The sequence below is a fragment of the Pogona vitticeps genome, chromosome 9, assembly GCF_051106095.1.
Source record: "Pogona vitticeps strain Pit_001003342236 chromosome 9, PviZW2.1, whole genome shotgun sequence".
In the NCBI taxonomy this organism is placed as follows: Eukaryota; Metazoa; Chordata; class Lepidosauria; order Squamata; family Agamidae; genus Pogona; species Pogona vitticeps.
Window position 1 is genome coordinate 17,577,912 of NC_135791.1, and position 27,551 is coordinate 17,605,462.

At 44.1% G+C, this 27,551-nt stretch overlaps 1 protein-coding gene across 2 annotated transcripts; it reads right to left on the reverse strand.

The window, feature by feature from the left end:
* Positions 1-377: 377 nt before the first annotated feature.
* On the reverse strand, positions 378-27,551 carry TYROBP (transmembrane immune signaling adaptor TYROBP). Of its 2 annotated transcripts, XM_020777415.3 has the most exons (5): positions 26,959-27,551; positions 16,960-16,980; positions 6,599-6,736; positions 3,305-3,339; positions 378-1,483 (listed from the first exon to the last, which is right to left on the reverse strand). In XM_020777415.3, the coding sequence occupies exons 1-5, from the start codon at positions 27,017-27,019 to the stop codon at positions 1,418-1,420; spliced, it is 321 nt and encodes a 106-aa protein (XP_020633074.1). In that variant the 5' UTR covers positions 27,020-27,551; the 3' UTR covers positions 378-1,417. The 2 variants fall into 2 exon arrangements, with proteins under 2 accessions (XP_020633074.1, XP_020633075.1); XM_020777416.3 differs by lacking the exon at positions 16,960-16,980.

Sequence of the window (27,551 nt, forward strand, 5' to 3'; positions counted from 1 at the left end):
GCTTGTTAAAAAAAACCCTACACAAATTTAATAATGAAAGAACTGAATTCATCTCCTTCCCCAAGAACTTTTCATTTTCTTGCATCCAGAGAAACATGCCTTTTGTGGCCTCTTCTAGCACTGGTAAGTGGAGGCCACATGTTGAAAATGTTTGGCTTCCATTGGGCAAATAGCATTTTGATCAGAATAGTGACACTCTAGAGAAAATGGTTCTCCAAAATCTCTAGCTTTATTCCTCTAACATTGCTTCTACATTCCATATGCAGAACAATAATTCGAAGTTGTTGAAAATATAAAAAAAATCCTACAGCTATGAAAAAAGCGGTATGCACAAATATTTATAAATATGTATAAAAACTAATCTTAAGTCACAGGCAAATATTTAAGTCAGATTTTAATTCAAAATACAGGAGCATAAAAGGTACAATATAATACTAAAAAGAATGTTTTAATTAAATTTGAAAAATACAAGAGCTTATAGCTTAAAAAGACACATTTAAAAAAGAGAATGCATGTCTAAAACAGATTAAAAAGTAAAAAATATATAGTTTTAAGTAATCTTTAGCCTTTCAGCATATTATAATAACACACAGGTAATTATTCAAAGTGCTCCCCCCAGCCAAACCAATTTGAATCTATGGAGGAAAATCCATGTTGTCCTTGTTTGCTTCCATTGCTTTTGCTATACGATGCCTGACGCTCCCTGGTATTAATATTGTTGGCATCCAGTGTGGCATTGCATGTTGTGTTGCATTGTTGTTTGCATCTGCTGCCTCTCTATATTTATATTGATATTCCTCTCAGTTGTTAACATTTCTCTTCAAATGTAAACAACTGACTTTTGTTGGTGAAGCAGCTTACAGGGGCTTGTTCTAGAGTTAGAACATTTATAATGAAAATTTCTATTGCTTTCACAACTCCTGTAAAATACTAGTCCTGTAAATAAGAGTCTAGCAAGCTGTCATTGTGGCGATAAGCATTATTATTTTAAACAACACTTGCTAAACCAGCAGGTTTCATTGGGTCTAACATACTGCGTCTAGTAAAATAAGGTAGAACAAGTTACTGGATCTGCAAATGCCACCTACTGGTCATGTTAACAGATTGCAATGTTTTACATATGACAAATCATTTATTTGAATACCATTTCAATTCGTGTTCGTTTGGGTTTTTATTATTTGTAAACATGTTCAACTGTCAGGTGTGAAATATTTTTTATAAGGTAGTTATTGAACAGTGACTTCGCTTCCAGACTTGGCCCGACCTGGCTAATTATTTTGCAGTGACTTTTAATAAATTGCTGTTCAAACTTCACTTAAATAATACAGGATACATTTTCAGGACTGCTTTTTAAAACACCTCCCCTTAATTATTTTTGTACTCTGTACATTTAAAATTCCACATCTAGACAGGATGACTATTTGTAAGTAGTTTCAGAACCCCTTATAGCACTGTAAACATCCAGTCTGGGCCCTTGGAGTTCCTGTGAAGTAAGCAAGAAGCAGAGTGTCAAGGCATATTTATGTTGTTTACTGCTTTCACAGTTGTTCCATCTCCCCGAGGGATCTTGGAAAAAGATCCTTCCACTATATGAGACATCTACTCCTAAACTCTCTACCCAGCTATGTTCAGATGCCTTCAGGAAGTCTACAATCAGGGCGACTGCCATACTTCATTGAGCCCTTAGCATGGTGTGCCAATTGGCATTTGCCTTATTCTAACCTGCCTGCCCTGGTGCTCCTGTAGCCCTTTGTAGGGTTTGGAGAAGTTACATTTCTGGACTATCTCTACCAGGATCCTCCAAGAATTGTAGTTTGAAAATGATAGTCCAAACAAACGGCTCCTTCAGAATTTGGGCCCCATTGTCATCATAGCCCTTATGTTCTGTGGATGCTGGAGGCCATCACCAGATATGAACATCACACCCTTCCTTCTGCAGATATATTTATCTGGGCAAGCTAGAGCTATATTCTTGGGCCCTTTTGGTAGCCATCATGTTCTATCCCCCTAGATGCAGTGCCTGCAGTTTTTGTTAGACCCTTGATTGAGGAGAATCTGACACGGCAGCTGCTAGCCTCAGAACTGCTTCCTGTCTGGCTGGGAAGAAGAAATTCTGTGTTAAGCAGATGTGGCTGCACCCATCCATTAGTTGGAGGAGTCAGTGGCTGCAATGTATGCCTCCTGAGCCTGGAGTTCCTAGTGGTAAAGAATGTAGTTACTGTAAATACAGTAGGACCCCTATATCCATTGAGGATAGGTTCTGAGCCCCCTGCACATACTGAAAACCACAGATAACAATGAGCACTATACAGTGGTGCCTCGCTTAACGATTGCCTCGCTTAATGAGGAAATCGCTTGACAATTACGTTTTTGCGATCGCAAAACGATGGTTTAAATGGGAAAAATCCGCTTCAAGATGATCGGTTCCTTGCCTCGGGAACCGATTTTCGCATTATAACAATCTAAAAACAGCTGATTGTCGGGTTTCAAAATGGCCGCCCAGTGTACAAAATGGCTCCCCGCTGTTTTTAGGAGCCATTTTTCACTATACAGGCATCCAAAAATGGCCGCCCCTATGGAGGATCTTCGCTGGACGGTGAGTTTTAAGTCCCTAGGAACGCATTAATCAGGTTTTAATGTGTTTCTATGGGCTTTTTAATATCGCATAGCGACGTTTTCGTTCAACAGCGATTTTTGCGGAACGAGTTAACGCAATGCGAGGCACCACTGTACATTGCATTAGCTGCACAAAATAACAATGTTAACCTGACTTTCCAAAAGTAATGAATAACACGCTAAGTTCCTTTTAAAAAGTAGCATTCAAAATTGTGGACAAGAGGCTATTCTTAATGTTCTCGTCCAATTGGTTTCCAGGATTTTTGGGTGGTGGGGAAGAGAGCCTTGAATGATAAATTGGTATAAACAGGTGTAAATAGGTAAGTAAGAGAGATACTTTTAGGTCAATCTTACAACAGTGGTTCCCATCCTTGGGTGACCCAGGTGTTCTTGGACTGCAACTCCCAGAAACCCCTGCCAGCACAGCTGGTGGTGAAGGTTTCTGAGAACTGCAGCTGAGGAACACCTTGGCTACTCAAGATTAGGACCCACTGCTCTATATCAAGTTGGAGGTTCAGTGAAGATTTTTTTAAAAAAACAACCCATATTTATCTTAACAGGAAAAATGTATCCCATTGATAACAATGGTGACCTCATTCCTCCATCATGGCAAACACTTTCGTAGCCCCAACCCACCCTTTCAGGGGGTTGCATGGACAAAGGTTAGCAGCCACATTAATCTACTCACCTCATAGGGGGACTCATGCTCAGTCTTCTTTAGTTCTGCAAGGAAAAAAAGAAAGAAAAGAGGGAGGATGAGGAAAAGGAAAACCTTAGGCTTCCTATCGCAATAGATTGGGGGAGACGAATACTCATGTACGGATAGCGGGGTGGTGGAGGAAGTAGTGTCTATTTTTACAATTGTTTCTGTTCTTCTTTTGTGTGTATGTTAGAGTTGTTGGACTTAATGTGGACTTTGCAGGTCAGAGATGGGCCCTTCAGACCCCATCCTCCTTATGCTGGCCAAATCAAGGGGAGCCCAACAAAATTCAGTTCACCTGGAAGGCCACACCTTTCCTCACCATGACACAGTTGCAATCAAATGATAGGTGAGATGGTGGCCACCATCAGACCAGTGTCAACATTGGCTGGCTCTGTCTTCAGAGACCTCTGCGGGCAGGTGAACTCGTGGCTGCCAAGAAGACTTCTTAGATCAGTGGTTCCAGACCATGGTCCTCAGATGTTCTTGGACTGTAACTCCCAGAAATCCTGGACAGCACAGCTGGGCTGAAGGCTTCTTGGGAGTTTTAGTCCAAGAACATCAGGGACACAAGGTCGGGAACCACTGTCGTGGAGTCAAACTAAATGGGGCGCTAAACTATTTAAAGTGACTTTTAAAAAATGTAATACCTTTCCCATGCTCTTACTTTTCATAAGTGCAATGGGTTTTTCTATCTCTCTTTTTTATTTTAAAAAACCTTTTGTGACACACTTGGGTCCTCACAAAAACAAATGGGAACTGTTTGTCTCAAAGAGGAAACTCCCACAAGAGCCTTTGGCTGCTTGCCTTCTTAGTGAACAGGGGGCCATTTTCTTTGGGACCACAGTCAAGGCCAGGCAAGTTGACCTTTCCCTGCTGCATTGGGTCCGAGTGAAAACCAGGGCTGTCCCCAAAGCAGTTGCTTTGGGCAGGAGCAGCATCAGGACCTCAGAGACACTGAACCCATTCAAGTGTCAATACGGTGTGTGTGTGTTACTTCACATATGATGAGGCAAGCAAGCTCTTCCCTGCTCTCTGCTGTAAGTTACATAATAGTGATTGTCTGAGTGGAGGGGTGTGCTGTAACAAAAGAAGTTCTCTTTGAGAGCCAGAAATCTCACATGTCTCCCACATTGTGGCTCACGTGGAAAACCTCCACGGTTACATCAGGGTTTCCTGTTCAGTCATTTTATGTGAGGAAAGCAGGGACAAAGGGAGGCAGAATAAACTCACCTCCCTCATTATTATGATCATTCTATCCAATCTGAAGTTAGAAAAGATTTAGGTCAAGCTTTTGCATAATGGCCAAACTGGACATAATCTAAGTGCTATATAAGTTCCCTCTTTATATGTAAAGCATGGGATGGGTTATGTGTGTCTTTAACAGTAAAACAAATACAGAAGAAGGATCTTATGCCTTCACCTGCATGCTCTTATTGGTCATGGCCTTGATAGAGGAGTCCACCAGTGAGCCAGAACCCCCTAAACCTGGCACAGGGGAGCAAGTGTCAGATCCTACAGATCCTGGGACCTCAGGAGGCTAAACCTTCAGAATAACCCACATCAGTGCTTGAGTCAGAGAAACAGTCTGGGGAAGCCACAGATGAAAAACACAAGCTTGTCTAGAAGCCCTCTGTCAGGAACTGTTAGATAGCTCAGTGGGTTGGGTTTCTGGCTGTAGAGTCAGACGTTGGGAGTTCAATTCCCCACTGTGCTTCCCTGACACGGGCTGGATGTGATGATCCATAGGGTCCCTTCTTGCTCTGCAGTTGTAAAATTTTGTTGTTATTAATAGCCCAGCTAGAAGAAAAGGCTTCTTGTGAGAAAGAATTCTCCTTGAGATTAGGATAGCTCTTTCTCCTGGGCAAATCAGTGGCCAAATCCTGCAGCTGAGTTTCTTTTGCACCTCAGATTGTCAAGACCCTGCTTTTGGGGCCAGCCTGCCTGGGAGCACGTCATGATCTCATCAGAGACAGTTGGCTTCCTTTCCCTTTCTGAAGATGGGAGAGGAGAAAAATGACGGGGTGTAACAGGCTTTGAATGGATGGTACATGGAAGGCTCGAGACCCTTTCCCCAAGTTTTATTTTTAATTGTCGAAGGAAGAATTCACCAGGCTTGTTTTACACAAGAATGGGGCAGAAGTGAGAAAAGCAGCACAGTTTCCCTGAAGGCTTAATTTAGGTTTTTCTCTCCAAGGGGGTGGGGTTTGCTATCTTTATGCCTGTTTTTTTAAAAAACTTTTTTTAGTCATTCAGCAAAATTCAGTGTCTCCTGAAACACACCAAGACCTTTCCTTGCTTTCCCTGTTTTGCCCTCAGTTTTACTGATGCTCACTGCTTGTTTTTTTCCCCTATAATAAGGGAGGACATTCTGTTACATTACAGCTTAGTTACAGATGGATGTAACATATGCCTTCTTTAAAACAAAACAAAGAAACACAACCTCTCAAGCTCATGAAGGGAGTGATAAGATGCATTTATTTATTTATCTATTTATTAATTATATCTCTATGCTGCTCCTTATACCTAATATTTTAGTTTTGTCCCACTCCATCTAGTGGCATTGCCACTACTCTGGGCAGTTTCCAAAAATGAAATAAACATCAAGAACACAATCACAACCAAAATCAAATGAGAGAATCTGTGAACTAAGGCAGAGCTTGCAGTTGTTTGAGTAAACAGATTCTCCTGTAGGAGAAAAAGTAAAAAATAAACCAGAATATATATATGTTCTGGTTTCCAACCCATTGGCTACATTGAACTGGTGCATGTGTGCTGCCTTAATGTTCTTAGACTACAACTCCCATCTTCCTTAGCTGGCACAGCCATTGATGAAAGATCTTGGCAGCTGTGTTTCAACACCTTTCCACCCTTATAATGCATGGGGAATAATCTGGCATGTTGCTTTTTGCAATAAGGATGCTGTTTGTACATCACAGAGGTTGGAAGTACAGTTGGACTCCCTTATCCACAGGATCAGTATCCACTGATTCACTTATTCATGGTGTGAAAAAAAAATTAAAAGAAAAAAATCAGAAAAAGTATTACCAGAACCGGCCACTAGAGGGAGTCAGAGACCATTCCAGGAATACATGTTAGTGAAGAATACATAGCATGGCCCTCTAGTGGCGAGGTTGGTAATTCACGTGTGTGCTATATATACCTCTTTGTGGCACATGTACAAGTTCCTACTGTCCCTAAATGGCAAGCATGCAATATCACTGTTGACATATCTTAGAGGGAAATACTCAAGGAGGTCATCAACAGTTCCTTTCTCCTCACCCTTGCTGGCCAATTTACGTTGATAGATGCAGCTGGCAACGTAGTACACAGCCAAGGCTATCAGCAAAGTCAAGATCAGGTCGCCCAGGACTACACCGAAAATGGCTCCCGTACTGAGATGATAGCAGTTGCCACAATCTAGGAAGAAACAGGGAGATACATAGTCATGAGAATCCCAGATGAGCTGCCCCTAGGGTTGCAAATAGTTGAGTAGGGCCGGCCCTACTGTTGGCCAGAAGGAGGCGTTTGCATCAGATTTGGGCATCAGGTTACGTGGGCGAAGCCTGCTTCTGTGCAAGGAGGCTTTTGCATGAGGCTGAACCTCTGTGAGGGTTCCATCACTGCCACTTGGTATGATTCCCAATTTCCCTATACATGTCGTTCTAACCTCGCGTGATACCAAAATGTGTTCTTCTCCTCTGCTAATATCAAGACTGTGATCCTGTTCCATGTTTCTCTGCTGGAAGCCTGCAAAACGTATGGCAATGGGCAGATTTTTGGGAGAAAAAGGACACTTCAAACTGACAACTTTGTTAACAGTCTCATGTAGGCTTCTCAACTCCAGTTTCAGTTTCAGAAACCTTTATTAGGCATGTACAGAATAACAAATTAACAGGTAAGTCAAAATTAAGATTAGGCAAAATATAAATGAGATCTTTGTTCCATTATATAATTGTTTCTGAGTAGCTCCGCTTTTATGTGCATTTTCTATTTGGTCGATTAACTCCCTGGTAGCTCAGTCGTGAATTTAAACCTTGTTGTATGTAGTCTCGTCGGATTTTGCTCTTTTCCTCATTAGGACACCGTTAAGAAAGAGCGCCACCCTAGTGGTAGTCTCTGTGTCCGTTGACGACAACAGATAGAACAAAATGTTATTCAGGCTAACTCCTGGGGGCCCCATGAGTAATGGAGTAATATAATTTGCCCTCAGGTCCTTGTAACTAGGGCAGCTGCATATTAGGTGCTCCAAGGTTTCAGGGGTGTTCCAAGTACAGTCTCGGCACCAGGTTGAGCTTACATTGTGAGAAAATGAAGCAGCCAGCTCTTGTGTTGGCATGATGTTGCATCTTGCTAGAGTAAAAGCTTGTCGCAGCTGGGGATTTTCCAGGAAAGCCAAGTACCTGGGCATCTGTCCAATTGTAAACGGTAGTTCGAAAAAAAGAGGAGAGCGTGTTCTGGTGGCAGCTGCAATGTGGTTTTGTCTTTCAGTGTCCATCAGCCGTAGTACCAATAGTTTACAGGCATTATCAAGGTTAGCATTGCCCAAGCATTCGGGGGAGAGACCTATAGACTGGGTTTTTTTGTAAAAAAGGCAGAGAGCTGAGCAAATGAACGAATCATTTAGCAGGGCTTCAATAAAAGGGGAGTGATCGGCCTTGAAAAGAATAACAAGCCAAAACTTGCAGAATCTGACCCAAGCCACATACTCTAGGCTCAGCTGGCCTGCTTCTAACTGCAGAGTGGCATAAGCTACACAGTGAACTATGGCAAAACGTTTGTATAGGAACACCGATAGAATGTGTTCCACCTCATAATTGAGGGCTGCCATCCAAAGTTGAATGGCGTAAAGAAGATGTGGGGTGACCTGGGTGTTAAAAACTTTTAACGCTGCGGGTATATAGGAATTGCCTTGTACTAAGGTGAATCGAAGAATGGATTGAGCCAGAAGTTTGGCTGATTTGATAACTTTCGAACGTTGCTGTGTGCAGGTGAGTCTGTAGGAAAAGGTCAAGCCTAGGTAGTTAAAGAATTTGACTTGTTGGATAGGCTTGACATTAAATGACCAGAATCGAGGTGTCCACCTTTTCTCGAAAACCAAGATTTTTGATTTGTCGAAATTTAGTTGTAGTAGATTGGACTCCAAGTACTCTGTGGTAGCAAGTACCAGACGTCTTAAGCCTGTTTTTGTTCTAGAAATCAGGACCATGTCATCTGCATAGAGGAGCAAGTAGACTGGGGTGTTGTTAAGTTTAGGGCAATGGGAGTCAATGTCAGCCAGATGATAGGTCATTCAAGCACGCAACCCTGTTTTACTCCCCTGGTAGTGGTAATATTTTCAGTAAGATTGCCTTGATCATCATACCTAACTTGGCAGGATGTGGTCGCATATAGACGTTGGATCAAGAAAAGAAGTTTGTTGTCGATTCCCAGCTTAATGAGTTTTGCCCAAAGAAGGTTTCTGTTTATGAGATCAAAAGCTGCTCTAAGGTCCAGAAATGCAGTAAATAGTCGTGAGTGGGGGCTGGCCAGCTGTTTCTCGGCAAGATGAAATAATATCAGGCATTGTTCCAGGGTGGATCTCCTGGCTCTAAATCCAGCTTGCTCTGGACCTAGGATATTGTTATCATCAATCCACGAGGTCAGCTTAGTTAGAAGGTGTGATGCATAGAGTTTGCCCGGGATAGAGAGAAGGCTGATTGGTCTGAAGTTGTTTGGATTCAATTTATCACCATTTTTATAGATTGGCTCTATGTGAGATTGTGTCCAATATTTGGGTACTTGCCCCTGGGAGTTCACTTTGGTGAACAATTCAGCTAAGAAAGGCGCCCAGCACTGTGGAGCGTATTTTATCAAGTTGGATGGAATAAAATCGGGCCCGGCGGCTTTGCCGGACTTAAGACGAGCAATGAGGGTCAGGATTTCCTCTTGAGAAACCGGTGGCCATATGGGCAAGGCCGCTATCCCTGGATGGTCAATGGTAGTTTGATGGTCAGCATGATCATTGAACAGTTTCCCAAAGTGAGCTTCCCAAGAGGCTGCGGGAATTAGAGGAGCGGATGAATAGCTCGCACGGGTTGGGGTGGCATTGATGATTTTCCAGAAGAGTTTATGGTTGTTAGTTTTGGTTGCCATGATTAAGGAGCCCCATCGCTCAGAGATGATCTGCTGTTTGTTAAATTTGCTGGCCTGGGCAAGCTGGGCTTTAATGTTGAAGTACACTGGGGGAAGTCTGGAGCTTCCATTGTCCTTGTAGTCCTTGTAAATTTGACGAAGGTTATGTTTGAGATTCTGACAATGGTTGTCAAACTGTGTGGCTGTCTCGCGGCGGGTTTTTCACCTTGGGATAGTTGTGATGTCCAAGTTTGTTCAGCAAAACGCCGATTAGTAAATTGTAGCTATCCAGAATGTACCCAACGGCCAGCGGATCAGTTAGCATGGTATAAGAAGTCGGGCTAGCCTTCGATATCAGATCGAAAAATAGATGCATGATCTTATGGTTCCATTTGATAGACAGAGGGCCAGAGGGAGGTTTATAAAATAATGGAGGTGAAATAGGGGGAGGATTAATAGTTCCAATTAATAATGAACAGCTGAGAGGGAGATGATCACTAAGAAGTGGGGGGTCAATCTGGAAACTGTCATCTGTAGCGCAGCTACTGGGACAATAATTTAATCAATTACACTTGCCCCCTGTGGCACTACAAAGGTGAATTCCCCTTCTTTCTCTCCATCTAGCAAACCATTAAGCCAAGTAAGTCCAAAGGTCACACATAAGTTGGCTAAGGCAATGCCATTGTTGTTAGTTGTTAGATCTTTAGAGCTCCTGTGCAGGTAGCTGAGGTCGGGCAAGAGAAGGTCGTCAGCCCGTTGTCCAAAGATGTCGACGCCCGATCCCACACGGGCATTAAAATCCCCAGCAAGTAGGAACCAATCCGCCTGACACTCGGCTATGGTATCCATCAGAACTTGTGACAAATTGTCCCATTGTTTCTCTCTGCAGAGCTTGTCAGAGTTGGGTGGTATGTATACATTGAAGATGACCAAGGTTCCTGGAAGCACTTGCACCATACAAAGGCTGTCTGCCATGAACATTAGGACAGGTGTTAGGTGGGTCTTAGACAGAAAAGTTAGGCCTCCAGCAGGGCGGCCCTTACCCTTAAGTTTATGGGCTGGTAGGGATATGGAGTTATAGCCCTCAAATTTTAGTGGAGTGACCATCCAGGTTTCTTGTAGTAAGATGACCTCAAAGTTCCTGAGATAAGCATGAAAGTCAGGATCTTTAGCCTTGTTGCGCCATCCACCTACATTCCAAGAAAGCAACTTCAAACCAGGTTGGGGGGATGCAACATCAGGGGTAGGTACGGTAAGTCAATCCGAAATAACTGAACTCTCTGAGTGTGCGTTCACTGGGGGCTTGTCAGGTACAGGGCTACCAAAAGGGTGTCATCTGGAGGAGCAGGCGTATTTGTGGAAGTAACTGCAGAATTAGTTGGGGCTGTTGCCACAAGTTTTAGCTTGGAGGTTATAGTATTGGCAAACATGGGGGAATTAATTTGTGTCTGGTCAGCCACTAGGGTAAACTCTTCTGTCGGAGATCGCTTTTCTGTAGTGCATGTTGAGAGAAGGACTGGGTACGGAGCGTTATGAACAGAAATGGATTGGGGATGAGACTGTGGCTGGGGGACCGTATCGTGTTCCTCTGGAGGCCCTGGACTTTCATCATGATTTTTGCTACTGGCGTGCTCTATCGATTCATTGAGGGGACTCCGAGCTGCCAAGCAGTCCTCTAGTTGGCTAGGTTGATTGTCAGCCAGTGTCCTGGTACTGTTGGTCAGCATATCGGGCTTAGTTGCCTGGACCATCGTCTTTAGTGAGGGGGAGCTCTTGCCTTTAAATAAATTTTCAATTAGATTGTCCTTGAATACCCGGGAAAAGGTAAGGCCGTAATTCCACAGATGTCCCGCTGCCCTAAAGATCCTCCTTGGCCAATCCGGAGTTTGGAAAGATAAAAACACTCTTTCATATACGTTGAGGGACGGTAGAAAGAAGAAGTATTTAAGGTCGAAGGGAGGGATAGTACAGTCTAAAATTGCGGATAAGGAAGTCGTGATCCTTCTTTTGCTGCTCCAAAAACATGCGTCAAGGGCTGGGATATTTATGATCATGTTTTGACGTTGAAAGACCCTTCCCACTGGCTGCAGCTTTCTTGGGGGGAAGGCAGATTTCCTTTGAGTAATCCTGGAAGAGTCGGTAGACGTTGAGTCTCTACCAGGCAAAGGGAGGGCTTCCGAAGACAAGGATGTTTGGGGGTGCAGAGGAGTGGGAGATTTATTCAGTGGGGATTTCTTGACTTTGGGGCACGCCTTAAACTGTAACTTTTCCTTATTGGAAGGCAGCACAGACGTTATGCGGTTGAGCAATTGTTGTACATCCAGGGCAATAGAGGAAACCTGTTGTAAAAGTTGTAAGAGTACGTTCATTGCACTGGGGATCGTTTCTCTAGGGTGCTTGTTTGTCTGGTCTGCTATAAGATCTTGTATCAGTGCTTTAGTGGTCAGGGAAACACATGATAGATCAGCTTAAATCCTGTGGGACAAAGGAAAGATCAATCTGGAGGTCCTCTGAAGGGGTATGAAGGGCGTCATCCGAGCCTTGAGGGATAGGTTGCAATATACTGTAGTTTCATCCACCCTAGAAGAATTTCAAGAGCAAGTAGCATTTAAGCTAGGGTGCTTCTCAGGAGGTTACAAGCTGGAGATTTCCTCATTCAGCAGAGAGGAATTAACAGTTTGAGGGGGTGAGTTATACAAGTCACTCACCTTCGAAGAATCCCTCCAGGTCAGATGGCTAGAGGGGGGGAGAAAGAAAAGTTTCAATAGTAGCTCGAAACTTGTTGTCCTTGGATTTCTTTGCTCTTTTCTTCCCAATCTTCCCTGAGATAGGATGGCTGAGGATGGTAGCTGATATGGGAGTATTATTGAGACAAGCTCTCTTCCTCCTGGCTCTGGTTAACATCCTTGCGACACAAGGAGGGAAGCTTCCAAGCCGGACGTGACCAGAGCGGTAGCAAGCAAACAGCTCAAGCCCGGGGATTAAAGTCCAAAAAATGCCCCACACGGAGCCAGGTATTCGACAGCCAAACTCCGCAGATAAATCCAGATAAACCCAGGGTCGCTAGGAAGCTTTCCCAGGCAGGGAGAGAGTGAGGTAGCAGATTTGTGTTGTTAAATTGCTGAGATGACCAAAGATAGATTAGGATGCTTTCATAAGGATCCTCCCCAGCAGTCGGCAAAGTTAAAACGCCCAGGCCGGTTCCTTCAAGCAGTCTTGCCAAATACAGAGCTCTACGATGGCTTCTCAATAAAGGGCTAATCTTAACTAGTAAGATAAAAGCAAGTTAAAATAAAAGCTTTTTTAAAAAAAAGCTTTTAAACTTTTTAGTGATCCAATAAAGTTAATCCTCCAACCCTGAAATATGTTGCTTATGCCCAAGTAAAAATTGTTAGTTAGTTGGACATCTGCCCTCAAGGACACACACCCATTAGAAAGAAACCTAGTTTGGCGGTGGACGAAATTGGCAACTATAGGCCCGTCGCCAATGTTTCTTTCTTAAGCAAGGTGGTCGAGAGGGTGGTGGCCGATCAGCTCCAGGCACTCTTGGATGAAACAGAGGCCCTGGATCCATTTCAGTCGGGCTTCAGGCCGCGCCATGGTACAGAAACGGCATTGGTCGCCCTGTGTGATGACCTGTTGAGGGAGGCTGACAGGGGCAAAGTGTCTCTGGTGGTTCTCCTCGATATCTCAGCGGCCTTTGATACCATTGACCATGGATTCCTCCTGGGGAGGCTCTCTGAGCTGGGAATTGGTGGCCTGGCTTTGGCCTGGCTCCGTTCCTTCTTGGAGGACCGCCCCCAGAGAGTGTAGCTTGGGGAGAGTGTCTCGGCCCCGTGGAGTCTCAATTGTGGGGTTCCACAGGGGTCGATTATCTCCCCAATGCTGTTCAACATCTACATGAGGCCGCTGGGTGGGGTCATCAGGGGGTGTGGAGCCTTGTGTCATCAGCATGCCGATGACACTCAGCTCTACATCTCCTTTTCACCAACTGCAGGAGATGCCGTTCTGTCCCTTCAGTGCTGCTTGGGGACTGTACTGCAATGGATGCAGGAGAACGGGCTGAGGCTGAACCCAGACAAGAAGGAGGTACTGAGGGTGGGCGCCCCCACAGTTGGGGATTTGGGAAACTCCCTCTCTTTTTTGGGGGGGTGACTCTGCCCGCCAGTGATGGGGTCCGCAGCTGCGGATCCATCTGGACCCGGCGCTTACTATGGAATCTCAGGTGGCGTCGGTGGTCCGCACTGCCTTTTTTCATCTTAGGCGGATAGCCCAGCTGCGGTCCTACCTTGATGTTGGGGCGCTCACTACCTTAGTGCATGCGCTCGTAATCTCAAGATTAGACTACTGTAATGTGCTCTACGTGGGGCTACCTTTGAGGCTGTCGTGGAAACTACAGGTAGTGCAGAATGCGGCGGTCAGACTACTTAGTGGAGTGAAAAAATCCCAACATATTTCACCCACTCTGGCCGCATTGCATTGGCTGCCCATCCGGTTCCGCATCAACTTCAAAGTGTTGATGCTTACGTACAAAGCCCTAAACTGTTTAGGGCCTCGATATCTGGCGGAACGCCTACTCCCACCAAGATCTACCCGTGTCACTCGTGCGAGCCAGGAGGTGAGGCTGAGGAACCTAATGCCGAGGGAGGCCCGGAAGGAAAAGACAAGAAATTGGGCCTTCTCGGTGTTGGCTCCTCGCCTCTGGAACAACCTACCTCCTGAGATTTGCATGGCTCCCTCGCTGGGTATCTTTAAAAATCAATTAAAAACATGGATGTTTCAGCAGGCCTTCCCATCAGATAATTCCTGATGCCCTTTTCTTTCCCTCTCCTATTGTTTCTCCCATCTTGTTTAATGCTTCTGCTATGTAAGCATTGTTTTATATATATTTATTGCACTATTTTATGTTGTTAGCCGCCTAGAGTAGTCCTAATCCGACCAGATAGGCGGGATATAAATAAAATAAATAAAATAATAATAATAATTTGTTGTCATTTAATTTTTACTGCTAGGAATGGGTAGAATGTTCAGGGCCTTTTCAGCTTTACATGCCCAGCAATGGCTTTAGGTGCTATGCAGCTTGGCTTGGGGTGGAAAGGGAATACCATTTATACTCTGCCTCAGCCTGCAAAATATCTTGGGCTGAGCCTGATCTTGATAAAAGGTGTCTCTAGTCTGGTAGTTCCTAATATGATCCAATCATTGCTTTTCTGCTGTTATCATATACTCGGCTGCAATGACTATTCCACACCATTAAACATTTTGACTTTTGGAATTTTCATGAGTGGACTAAAAGCGATGGTATGTATCTGATGAGGTTCTGGTAGGGCACCACCAGATGACACATGATCAGCTGCTCATCAGAGCATGGACACAGCTTCCACAAATGGAGCTCTATGGGGGTGCAGTGGTGCCTCGCTAGGCAGTTACCCCGCATGACAGTTTTTTTCACTAGACATTGGCTTTTTGCGACCGCTATAGCGATTCGCAAAACAGAGATCCCTATGGGGGAATTTCGCTGGACAATGTTTGGTCCCTGCTTCGCAAACCAATTTTCGCTAGACGACGATTTTGACAGCTCCCTCCGCACTCGCAAAAACGGGTGTTTTGGGGATCTAAGCTTCGCAAGACAGCTATTTAAACAGCTGATTGGCGGTTCGCAAAGCGGCTTTCCTACAGCCGATCTTCGCTAGACAACGACGATTCTTCCCCATTGGAGTGCATTAAACAGGTTTCAATGCATTCCAATGGGGAAACGCTTTTCGCTAGACAATGATTTCGCTAAACAGCTATTTCAGTGGAAGGGATTATCATTGTCTAGCGAGGCACCACTGTAAATTCCAAAGAGGTACGGGCCATAATGTGTGAACACCCTGCAGTCTTCCTTCCATATCGGTGGCTGGAATGTTGTCATTTAAGATAATCTGTCTGGACAGGGAACACCAGAAGGATAGTATTATTGAATGGGGAGCAGGTGTGGATCTGGTTAGTAATATGGAAGACGACAGGAGTTCCATGTGAGGACCAGATATACACATAGGAAATGACATTTTAAAAAACCTAATATATTTGAGCTCAGTGGTTTTGGTATTTGAGTGCGAAGCCACATGTTGGGAGTTCAATTCCCCACTGTGCCGTCTAGGGGAAAAGCCAGCCTGTCTTGCTCCAGGCAAACTGCACAGTCTCTGCAGGGAGGCTTTTGCATGTGGCCCTCAAGGTAAACCACTTCTGAGTATTATCGACTTAGAAAACCCTGGAAAGAGTTGCCACAAGTCAGAACTAACTTAACGGCATGCAGTTATTCATATATTTGAGTGTTTTGATAGTAACCGAAAATAGGAACCCAAGTATTATACATTTTTTTTAAAAAAATAGCGAAGGAACAGCAAGCCAGGAATTGAAACCTCAAACAGCTGGCGTCTCACTTTAAATCGGTAAGTAACAGCTGTGCAGCCGAAACAGAAACTTCTCCATTGCTTCTTTCCATTTTTGGTTGGTCTCCTTTTTACAACAGGGGTGGGCACAAAGCAGATCTGACTCCACCGCGAAATTTCTGGACGATGGCAACAGTTCTAGTTGGTGCTTCCAATTATCTGACATTTTCAGCAATAAAACCCTTTCTCTCCCAACCTAAATTACTCTGCTCACTAAATAAAGAATGAGGTAATTAGGAGCCAGGGTGACACCCTCACATCACAAGCCATCTATGCTAAGAGGAATTTTTTATGTGTTCCATTCAGATTTGGTGCAAATAGCGAGACAGAGAGAGAGACTCAGAATTATTTTATTCTGAGCCTATGCTATTGAACTCTAGAGCTCTAACACAATATTCTTTTACTTTTCAGAATTACGTCCTATCTTTCTCTCAAAATAAGCTTCAAGGTGGCTTGTGGCAATGTTAAACAAAAGAGTGGATTTTAAGCTGGAACCAAAGTAAGTGACTAAAATGGAAATAAACAAAAAGAACAAATTAAAGCTATTTAAGAACACAGTTGTAAAAATGAGCACTAGGTGAAATAGCCCCAAATGATAACAAGCTCCATCTTCAGTAGCCAGTCAATTTCCAAAATACATACAGTAGAACCCCTTGCTCCCATATCAGCAGAATCAGTATCCACAGTTTCACTTACGGTATCTGTGGTTTGCATTATTTATTTATTTAAACTATTTCAACTCCAGCTTTCTCCTTAAAAGGACCAAAGTCAGCATCTCAATATGCAAAATACCAGGGTGCCCCCTTGTTGCCTTTGTCCCACCCCTTGTATATTGCATATAGGGTTCCCTTATGTCCACGGATTCAGGCATCCATCCATCCATCCATCCATCCATCCACATATATTCTTTACTTTCATTGGAAAATAAGAAGGAAGGGGCTAGCTGAGCTTCTCGTGGCAGAGGCTGCCAGAGTTTATGAGCAGCCACTAAGAAATCTACAAAGTACCACCTGAAAATCTTGGGTTCACCCACCCACCCCCATTTATAAAGGTAGCAGTAGTAAACTTTGCAAAGGAGTTAATGTGGGCTCTTACCTTTAAGTGACTGGGCAGTTCCTGCAAGAAAAACAAATGGGAGACTTGAGTCCATTCCTGAGTTGAAACATTTTGATTTGTTTTATGAAATTATATATTTTTTCTTCCACTGTTGGAGAAAAAGCAAGGAATCTTATAGCACTTTAAAGACCTGTAAGTTGTATTTGAACAGTTCAAGCCTTCAAAGTTTTGAAGTTTTTAGCTCCATTAAAAAAAGTAGCAACATCTGTGCTAAGGATGTTCTGTGCTGGGGGAGAAAAACAATTTATATATTGTCTTTGCAAATGTAAGGACTAGATACTGGTTGTATTTTTTAAACACTCTCCCCACTTGGCTGGATGCATCCAGGTTTCATACATTTTGTATTCAAAGGTTGCAATCCCATAAATTATGCCATGTAAATCTCATGATATCATCAGTTTTGGAATTTTTTCCCCCAGAAATAAAGGAATTTGGATCCTTCACAAACACACACACCACCCCCAACCCCGAAATGTCCCAAGGCTCCCATGGTGTCCCATCACTTGATGAGCTGCAGGATGGGGAAAATATTTAATTTGCAAAAATTGACATGGCTGGGATGAACTTACTGGCTGTGATGATTTTGGGAAATAAATGACTTCCCACCACCACTATTTGAAGATTCCCAATGGCTTATCCAACAATGAGAGGGACTCCCCAGGACCTTTGAGACCTTTGGCGGGTGGGGGGGAATACTTTTTTTTTTAAAAATCCAAATATTTGCTGTGGCTAATGATGTCAGCCTAATGTGGTGTTGCTGCATAAATTAAATTTCGGCCACAAGATGCATTTGCAGAATTACCAAACAGATTGTGTACATATCCTGCCTCCAACCTGCTAATCTTTGAAGTAGATGATATCAAAAAGAAACACTTGTAAACTTGGCTAAGATGCTGAAATTAATCTCTTCCTGTTTTGTGGTAAGAGCTGGAAAGCAGTGATGATGCTCACATGCAGATACTAGACTGAAAACTGATGCAGGAGATACAATGGCAGCAGAAAACATCTTCCAGTCAATTGCTGCTTTCCAGTTCATAATGTGGAAACTGGCGTCTGTAATTTTCAACTGGAATCTCTCCTTTAATTTCACTCAGTGAAGCTGCTGTAGTTCCAGTTTGGAAAAAGACATGCTCTCCTTTGTACATGGCTCTTCTGTGACTTGCTGTAGTTTCATTGAGTTAACAAGAAATACACCCCACAAAGAATGGCAAAGCTACATGTTACACATTATTCCCTAGAATTCTTGGCTTCATGTTCCTTGGATTACAACTGCCATCAGTGGCCTGACTGATCAGCACGAAGCACTCAGCATCGATATTGGATGGGCCAATATATCAGCCTTAAAGGTAAAGTTTCCCCTTGACATCTTTAGTCCAGTCGTGTCCGACTCTAAGGGGAGGTGCTCATCCCATTTTTCAAGCCGTAGAGCCAGCGCTTGTACGAAGACAGTTTCCGTTGTCACGTGGCCAGCGTGACTAGACACATAACGCTGTTACCTGTGGCCACCGTGATTAGGGAACGCCGTTTTACCTTCACACCGAGGTGGTACCTATTTATCTACTTGCATTTACATGCTTTCGAAGCAAAGGACAAAACATAGCGGCAAATCAGCAGATTTGTTTCAGAGTGTGCATTCACAAATCTGCATTTTGGGGCCCAAAAATACCAATATAGTTGAACTGTAACCATGAAAATCCACACTGAAGCAAACCTGTTAGCTTTGAAGATTTCACACCATTTTGTCTTTTGCTTTCTCCTTCTTGCTCTCTCTCTCTTTAACTTAGTTTTGTCAACTTATTTTTGGCCGAGTTCATGAAAAAAAAAATCTATTTTGGAATGTTCTCCTGGAACTAAAATGAACGCCCATAGCTACTTACCAAATACTGTACCAAGTTATACGTTTTGCTATTGAGTTACGGACTGATTGGGGGATAAATTTAGATCAGAGAAAGGGTAGGGAAGACAAGAATTGAACAACCTTCCTGAGCAGCAAGAGCCCTCCGGTCAGTCAAAAAACCAGGCACATGGCACTCTAGGAGAATTGCTGGCAAGTGAGGAAAGTCGGGAGATATAATCACAGATCTTGAGTGACACCGTTTGTTTCAGCCAGAAATAACTTCCAGGGTAGAGCTTGAGAAGAAAGATTATTTCCCTGATCTGTGCCTGAACTTGTGAGAGCCCTGACAGTTAAAAATGGAACCATTATCTAGAGCAGAACATGACTCTGATGATCAGATTTCTGGGGACAAACCACAGAGGGACAATTGGCGCCCTGTCGTGTCGTTGCTGTTGAGTCGGTGTGGCGTAGTGGTTGAAGCAAAGATGGGGGACCTGCTTCAGCACTGGGACTGAATAAAATTTCTGAGAATTTCTCTTGGGGGGTGGACAGCGCGGAAGATGAAAGCGGGACTCAAAGCAAGCAGTACAATTCAGCTTAAAGCTCTTACGGATGCTCACTAAAGTTGAATGGGGAACTAACCATTGACAAGTTTTCCTCCTCTACAGTCATATTCTTACTGATCTTCTGTTGGGCTGTGACTGCACGATCAAACACCATGAGATTTGCTCCACCTAAAATGGGTGAACTCGAAGGATTTTTTTAACGAGCCACATGACACAAAGGTTGATGCAAATCGGTGTGTGTATGTATGTATGTATGTATGTATGTATGTATGTATGTATGTATGTATGTATGTATGTATGTATGTATGTATGTATGTATGTATGTATGTATGTATGTATGTATGTATGTATGTATGTATGTATGTATGTGTGCTTCTACTTTTTCAAGCCAGAATGATTCAAACAGGCTTTTCCATTGTGGTTCTGACAGGTGTGGTACATTCTTGCGAAGATGGGGGGGGGCATGTCTGTAGGCGGTGTTTCAGTGATGTAAGCAGTTGGGATGTGATGTTCAGGACTGGGGGAGCATGCCCTCAGATTCTTCCCTCTACCCCAATTGGCCTTTGAATTGTTCTTTTTTTAAAAGTCTAACATATAATAGTAAATCATACTGGGCCATCATTATTTTTTCTTCCTCTATGTATGCTCCCATAGAGATCAGCAAAGGTGGTGGCAAAGGAAGGAAGGGTTGGCAGAAGCAAGAAGGAAGGAAGCAAGCAAGCAAGCTAGCTGTGGGTTGGAATGTGAATCACATCCAGTGTGAACAGTGAGCCCCCAAATCCATCTGCAGCCCCTGTGTGAGCCCTGACCACGATTTCCAATGAATCAAATTGCTACAAAGCCCGATTGCTCTGATTCCAATGCAGTCAGACTCTTAGTTAAAGAGAGGCATTTCAGTCTTTTAAAATGGAAGAAAAACTCACAAATGCAGGGAAATAATAGTATATGGCAAGGGAGGCATGCCGCTCTAGGACACTCCAAAAGGCTGGATTAGGATGTCAGAGGGCGAGATGTGACCTCAAGATTAGAGGATTGAGAAAGCTTTGAGGAAATTGAAGTTCTAGCCCTAAGTGAGCAAAGCAGCGAGTGGGGGGATGTACTTTAGGGTTCAGTCTCAAGCTCTTTTGGTGATGGGGCTCCGCGTCTTGAAGAACAAAAGTTCAAACTAAAACTTGGACTGGACGCACTGGTCTACTGACATTGAATCCACTCTTGATATTGGAAATTCACTGTGTGAACTTCGGCCACTCACTCTCTTTCAGCCTGGCCTACTGTACAGGCTTGTCATGTGGATAAAATGAGGAGCGGCTCCATGAATGTCAACATGACATTCTAAGGAGAGATGTCTGGCTATAAATGCAATAAGGGCATAATGTTCTGCTAGATTGTCATAGACTGATTTGGCTGGCCACTGCTGAGGACCAGAGGAGATGCTATGGAGGAAAGAAATAACGGCAGCTCTGTAATCATTTGACATGTGCTGCCTTGCCTTTCCTCACCCTTGGAGGAGAGAGTTGTTCTATGGTCCTCTAAAATACCCTGTTTTCTTCAGAGCGGCTGGACGACAATTGAGGCACGGCGGACGTTCTACCATAAGTCAATTCGGGTTGTTTCTATATGGAAATGTGAAAATATGCCATCTTGTACCGTGCCTCAAAAAGTCTTCTGCTGGCATTGCCTGGCATTAGTTTTTCTTTCATATTCTTACCAAAGAAAGGGAAATGGAATTTCTGTTCCTGTGTCACAAGAAGGAAGAAGATATTAATGATCTCAGGGTATGCCCTGCTTATTATTTACAGGTCATCAGCTGGACATTCACTGAGATATTAGGATCAAAACCTGAGACCGGGAGAGGCGGCTTCTCATGTTGCAGGAAGGTGGTTTAACAAAGGCACAATGTGTGCACATGGGTGTATGACAACACCAATGTCCTACATTATATCCGAAGCAAATATTATTTGAGCCCTTGTTGCTTTTTCTATTTTCTGTCTCTTCACCTGGACATGACTCTCCCCATCATGGGAATAAATATAGGGGATGGAGATTTGTATCCTTTGTATCCAAAGAAGTTGATGTAAATCTACAAAATGTCATCAATCAATCAATCAATCAATCAATAAGTTTGTTTGTTTGTTTGTTTGTTTAACTTATATGCTGCCCACTCTACCCAAAGGTCTCTGGGCGGCTTACAACAATTAAAATTCAATTAAAATACAACAAAAGATTAAATGACTTAAATACAATTAAAACTGCCATCAGGACCCACAGCTGATGTATTTCAATAAAAAGCCTTCTGGAAGAGGAAGGTTTTGACCTGGCGCCGAAATGTCATCAATGTCGGCGCCAGACGAATTTCACTTGGGAGGGCATTCCATAGTCTGGGGGCAGCTGCCAAAAAGGCCCTTTCTCTACAAGCCCTCCCTCTTATCTCCTTAAGGGACGGCTCTTTCAAAAGGGCCTCCTGGTTAGATCTTAACTGCCGGGTTGATTCATATGGAAGGAGACAGTTCTTCAGGTGTCCGGAGTCCAAGCCACTTAAGGCTTTATACATCAAAACAAGCACTTTGAATTGGGCCCAGGCAGCAACTGGTAACCAATGTAACTTAAACAGAATTGGCTTGATGTGCTCTCTAGGAGCCCCACCACTCACCATCCGCACAGCTCGATTCTGGACCAGTTGCAGTTGCCGGACTGTCTTCAAAGGCAGCCCCACGTAGAGCGCATTGCAATAATCTATACGAGATGTTACCAGTGTGTGTGTAACTGTCATGAGACTTTGCTCGTCCAGGTAGGGTCATAGCTGGTACAATTTCCGCAGCTGAAGGAAGGCGCCCCTGGCCACCGAATCCAGAGCTAGACTGGGGTCCAGGAGCACCCCCAGGCTGCGGACCCTGTCCCTTAGGGGGAGTGTAACCCCATTCAGAGCAGGGAAATGGCCCTCCAACCTGTCCGGCGAAGCACCCACTAACAGCACCTCCGTCTTGTCTGGATTGAGTTTCGATTTATTAACCCTCATCCAGTCCATTATCAAGTTCAGCACAGAAACCGCCTCACCTGGATTGGTAGACTAATAAATCCATTTGTCTTTAAACTACTGTGGTATGTTGCTCTTTTCTTGCCCTCTCTTTATTTTTCCCAATATTCAAAGTTTTTAGCTTGGACAATAAGATCCCCCATATTGGTGCCAACTGGCAAAGGAAAGGTACTGGGGCACTCAACGAGCATTAAAACCACGCAACACAATAAAATCAAATGTTCTCTTCTTCATAAAGACCCCCTTATCTTGACACTTGCCTTCCCACCTGGAGGCCTAGAGAAGCATAGCAATGCCTTAAGACTGGCTAGGGGACGTGGTGGCACTGCGGGTTAAACCGCAAAAAGCCTCTGGGCTGTAAGGTCGAAAGATCAGCAGTTCGAATCCACGCAGCAGTGGAGTGAGTTCCTGTCACTTATCCCAGCTCCTGCCAACCTAGCAGTTCAAAAGCATGTAAAGATGCGAGTAGATAAATAGGTACCACCACAGTGGGAAGGTCACGGCGTTCTGTGTCTAGTCGCGCGCTGGCCACGTGACCACGGAAACTGTCTACGGACAAGACACTGGCTCTATGGCTTGGAAACAGGGATGAGCACCGCCCCCTAGAGTTGGACATGACTAGACATTTGTCAAGGGGAACCTTTACCTTTACCTTTTAAAGACTTTGGCTAGCGCCCCAAAGGCCAAGGCAACGCTACTTTCACCAGCTATTAACATCAGTAATGTTCCCTTACACGGTGCATGTCTTTGTGCGTGTGTGTGTGTGTGTATACATGCTCATCTCTGTAGTTTGGTATACCGACATGGGCCAGGAAGAGATGAGCATGGTTTAGAAAATCAGCCCACTCTTATGGTCCTTGTGCATGAAAGGAGTGATACCTTTGCTTTTTGCTTCCACATTTCTGGCATTGCAAATGGCTGTGGTCAGCTCAAACTCTGCCCAAACCCCATTATTTGTGTCACCACAATTTGCTTCCCTGTCAGATGCTCTCTGTTATGTGCTGGAACAGGGAACAGTGGTGCTTTTTTAGCAACGAAAGGCTCAGCTGCACTGACAATAAAATCCATGTTCTGCTGCCAATAATAATAATAATAAAATACACATTTAATTGTACAAATAAGGTGCCTGCATATGTGGACTACTCTGCTGGGGGAGTGTCTTTTTCTGCCCCCCCACCAGAAGTCCATTTATTTTGAGGCAGAGTCCAATGAATTGATTCCACATATGTGAATGCTGCTGCTCCATGTTTCTTTGGTTTTTTGAGAGCTGCCAGCCAGCCAGCCAAGCCAAACCTGCCTTCCATTGCCTTTCAGCCCCTCCCACCTTCCTCACCTACTGCCCCCTTCCCTCAACCTCCCTCTTCTTATCACCCTCTCCAAATCCTTCCTGTTTTCTATTCCGTTCAGTCACCTGGCACCACCCTCAGCTGTTGCCCTCTCCACCCACTCTCTTTGCTGCACTCTTCTGCATTTCAAGTCCTTTCTTGTCCTGGTTGCAGCCTAGAGCCAACGTGATCTTTGTAGCACTGAGAGTTTTGGCATCTTCCTCTCCCTTCGCTGGTACTGAAAAACTGCTGTAGAGAGTTTCCCAGCCCTCAGGAGCAGTTTTTCAGGAAGTGTTGGCAAATGCCTTCTGTGGCTGATGAGGGTCGGGAAGAAAACACAGCAATTACTGGTCGGTGAAGCCAGCTTGAGAACTTGCTGTTAGTGCTGCTTCACTCTTTTGTTTCATCTCTCTTACACATGCGCACACACACACATTCACATAGAATGGGCCTGGAAGTTCAGCATAGCAGGATCTAGTGACTCTAATTTTTATGGAATGGCAGTGAATCCACTTGGGCTTTTAATCCGAACTATCCCAAAATAGGGCCAGCACCTTGGAGAGTTCCTTTGAAGTTCAGACTAGAGTCTGCAGTGGATTTCACCACCCCTGGGAAACTGACTTCCCAGACTCCAATGGGGGCAAAGACGTATTTGTCCTAATGGACTAACCACCATTAATTTTAGGGTTTTTAGATGCCAGAGGGCTGCTGCACAACTATAGGAAGGAGAAGGGATCGCACCTCCACTGGCCTTACATGCAAAAGCTGCTTATGTGAGAGCAATTATAGTGACGGGTATAATTTCTACTGGGTTGTGGTTAATTTCCCAATGAGCAAAATAAATCTGTGCATATTGTATATAATTTTTAACCCTCTGAATTAAAACAAAATGTACTGTGGTTTTCTATGTCTTGTATTTTCCCCAAATGCAGTACAAGCCTCAGAAGTGTCTGAATTTGGGCCGCAGGTTATGCTTTGCCCCACAGCGAGCCTCGTGGGGGGGGGGAGGCAGGTAGATGCCTTCCCAAACAGTGACAAGGCTAACAAACTCTTTTCCTTGTTTGCAGCCTTTTGAGGCAAATCCACCCAATGAAAGTAGTCATAGCAGTAGTATTTATTTTGTGGTCACAGACCCCATAGAACCCAGAGAAGAATGGACTGGGATGTTCTGCTAAGCAGGCTATATGCAGGCTCAACAGGCAGCAAACAACGATGGGAAAAGGTTTTGCGGGCCTTGTAGTTGTTTCGGACAGCAAGGAGGTAGAAAAATGCACATATATTTTGTTTTCTGATAAAGGAGACAACATCACAGAAGCTGAATACCTGTTAAGTAAAGATGACGCTTAGAGTGATAGAATTGTAGAAATGGAGGTGACTCCAAAGACCACCTAATCCAAAGTCATTTCCATGGCTAAAGCTTCTGTGACACAAGGCCATCTAACTTCCATTTAGAAACCTACCAAAAAGGGAAATTCACCTTAACTTGCTCCACTGCTGACCAGCCCCTGATCTCAGAAGTTCTCACCAATGTCTAGTCATTATCTCCTTTCTTGTAATTTGAATCTCTCAGTTCAGGCTCTTTTTTTCTGGAGCAGGAGAAGACAAATTTGCTCCATCTTTCATAAAACAGATCTATCAGAAGTTTTACTTCTGCAGGCTCAAAACTCCCTCAGCCCTCTCTCATTAAGCCTGGTTCCCTGAATCATTAAGGTTGCTTCGCTCTGACGATTTTTACATGGCTTGTTAAAATCCTTCTTGAAATCTTGCCCTGTCAGTTGGCACACCGGCCTCCCTACAGCCTGTTGAAGCAAAGCAAAGCTCTCTCCTAGAAACAGAACACTGTACTATGTAATTTTTTAATTTAAAAATCTCACCATTGAAAAGTGGTCTTAATTTTCCCAATCTGGTTCAGCAACAACAACAAAAAAAGCTCACATTTGCTAAACTATACTACCATAATTAGGTTTGGATAGCCTCCAGTCATCTGTCACCCTTTGGAAATGCTGGATTATAATCCCTACTTTACTCAAAAAACTGAGGAATTGTAGGGGTTGTAGCCTGACACATTCAATTGGTGCCGGTTCGAGAAAGCTTAGAGTGCTTTGCTTAATACACTGTAATGGCATCCCCTAAGAATTGGAACCATCTTTTTACTGTTCAGTTTACTGACGGCCAGCTGTACCTGTTGAAGGGGAACGGGGACTGATCTTCCCCTTACCATGTGAGACTTTGCATTTCTCTAAGAACACCATAATTGTTGGTTGTTGTGGGTTTTTCAAGCTCTTTGGCCGTGTTCTGAAGGCTGTTCTTCCTAACGTTTCACCAGTCTCTGTGGCCGGCCTCTTCAGAGGACAGGAGTAGGAACTCAGTCCATGCTCTTTCTACTCCAGTCCTCTGATGATGCCGGCCACAGAGACTGGTGAAACATCAGGAAAAACAACCTTCAGAACACAGCCAAAGAGTCCGAAAAACCCAGAACAACCATCAGATCCCGGCCGTGAAAGCCTTCGCGAATACATTGAACACCATAATTGTTCCTATAGCTAGCTTTGTAACAGGACCAAAAAGGCACTCTGTAAATTGAGTGAAGACGGTCACCAAAGGGTCAGTCTTAAATGGAGATGAGGCCTAAGGAGCCATTTTGTAATAATGACTCAGTCCCTACAGCAATCATAGATCAGAGTCTGACAGGAAATTCTTTGGCAAATGTTACTCTTTAGTCCCGTAATGGGCGAGGAAGAAACTGCTGGTCTCTAATGATGGCAGTACCCTATGGGTTAGGACTATCTGCGGGTTGAGGGATGGAAAAGAAACGATTCAAAGACAGCAAAGTTCAAAATCTAGTCTATAAGGTAGGTCAGGGAGAACTACAAGAGATCTTGGACGCATCTCTACATTACGACAGTATATTCTGACCTCTGGCAAGAGCGAAGTCCATAGAAGTTACTTTTTTGGACTACAGCTTCCAGAATTCTCTAGCCAGTATGTTGGTTGGGGGATTAGCAGGGGCTGGCTAGAGGTTTCTAAGAACTGTAATACAGAAAAGTATCTTTTACAGGCTCTGGGCGAGAGAAATACGTAGCACAATAAAATGGCCCTGTGCTGCATTTGTCAAGGCGCGAACGGTCAAGGGATGATCCTCGCTGAGCAAGAGAGAATCATGGTAGGGTGGAGGACAGAAAGAGGAAGAGATAACAAGGGTTTGATTCAACTCACCCAGCTGCGCCCAAGCCAAACCCAGGAGAACATGGAAAACTGGAGATCCTAGTAGGTCCATAGCTGTCCAGTGTCTGAAGGTGGTGGATGCTCGCAATATTCGCTTGGGATGGGGAAGGACCTGATCCAGTGTCCCCAAGGGGGGCAGTCACTGGGACCCTTGAGACAGAAGCGGTATCTGCCCGAAGAACAAGAGCCGCTTAATTGCAATCGCTCTGGGCAGGAAACCTCAGAAAAGGGGAAGAGAGCTGTCATGGGGCGGGAGTCAGGCGGCGGACAGTGTCTGACTTCCCCAGTGGAAGGGAGTCTAGAGTCAGAAAATAAGAAGCGTTAATCTTGGACCACTTTTTGCCTTTCTAGCAATGGGGGAGCACTTGATTGGGTCCCCGATTTAGTCAGGACTTGCCAAAATCCACACATCTTGTCCACTAATTTGACAGAGAGATTTTTTTTTTTAAGAACACAGGAGAGAAGCAAAATAGCAAGATGATTCACCCATCCAGGCAGATGGTTTGGAACGCTTTGCTTTTAAAAGTCTGGGTTTCAATCTCTGTGCATTCAGCCGTAATTTGCAGTGCTGAAATAGATCTCTC

Bases quoted from the DNA above. Each gene is read 5' to 3' on its own strand.
- TYROBP (XM_020777415.3), bottom strand. From the start codon at position 27,019: ATGGACCTACTAGGATCTCCAGTTTTCCATGTTCTCCTGGGTTTGGCT. The intron at 6,737-16,959 runs GTAAGAGCCCAC...GTTTCTTCCTAG, and splicing joins AACTGCCCAGTCACTTAAAG to ATTGTGGCAACTGCTATCAT. The intron at 3,340-6,598 runs GTGAGGAGAAAG...TTTTCCTTGCAG, and splicing joins ACGTAAATTGGCCAGCAAGG to AACTAAAGAAGACTGAGCAT.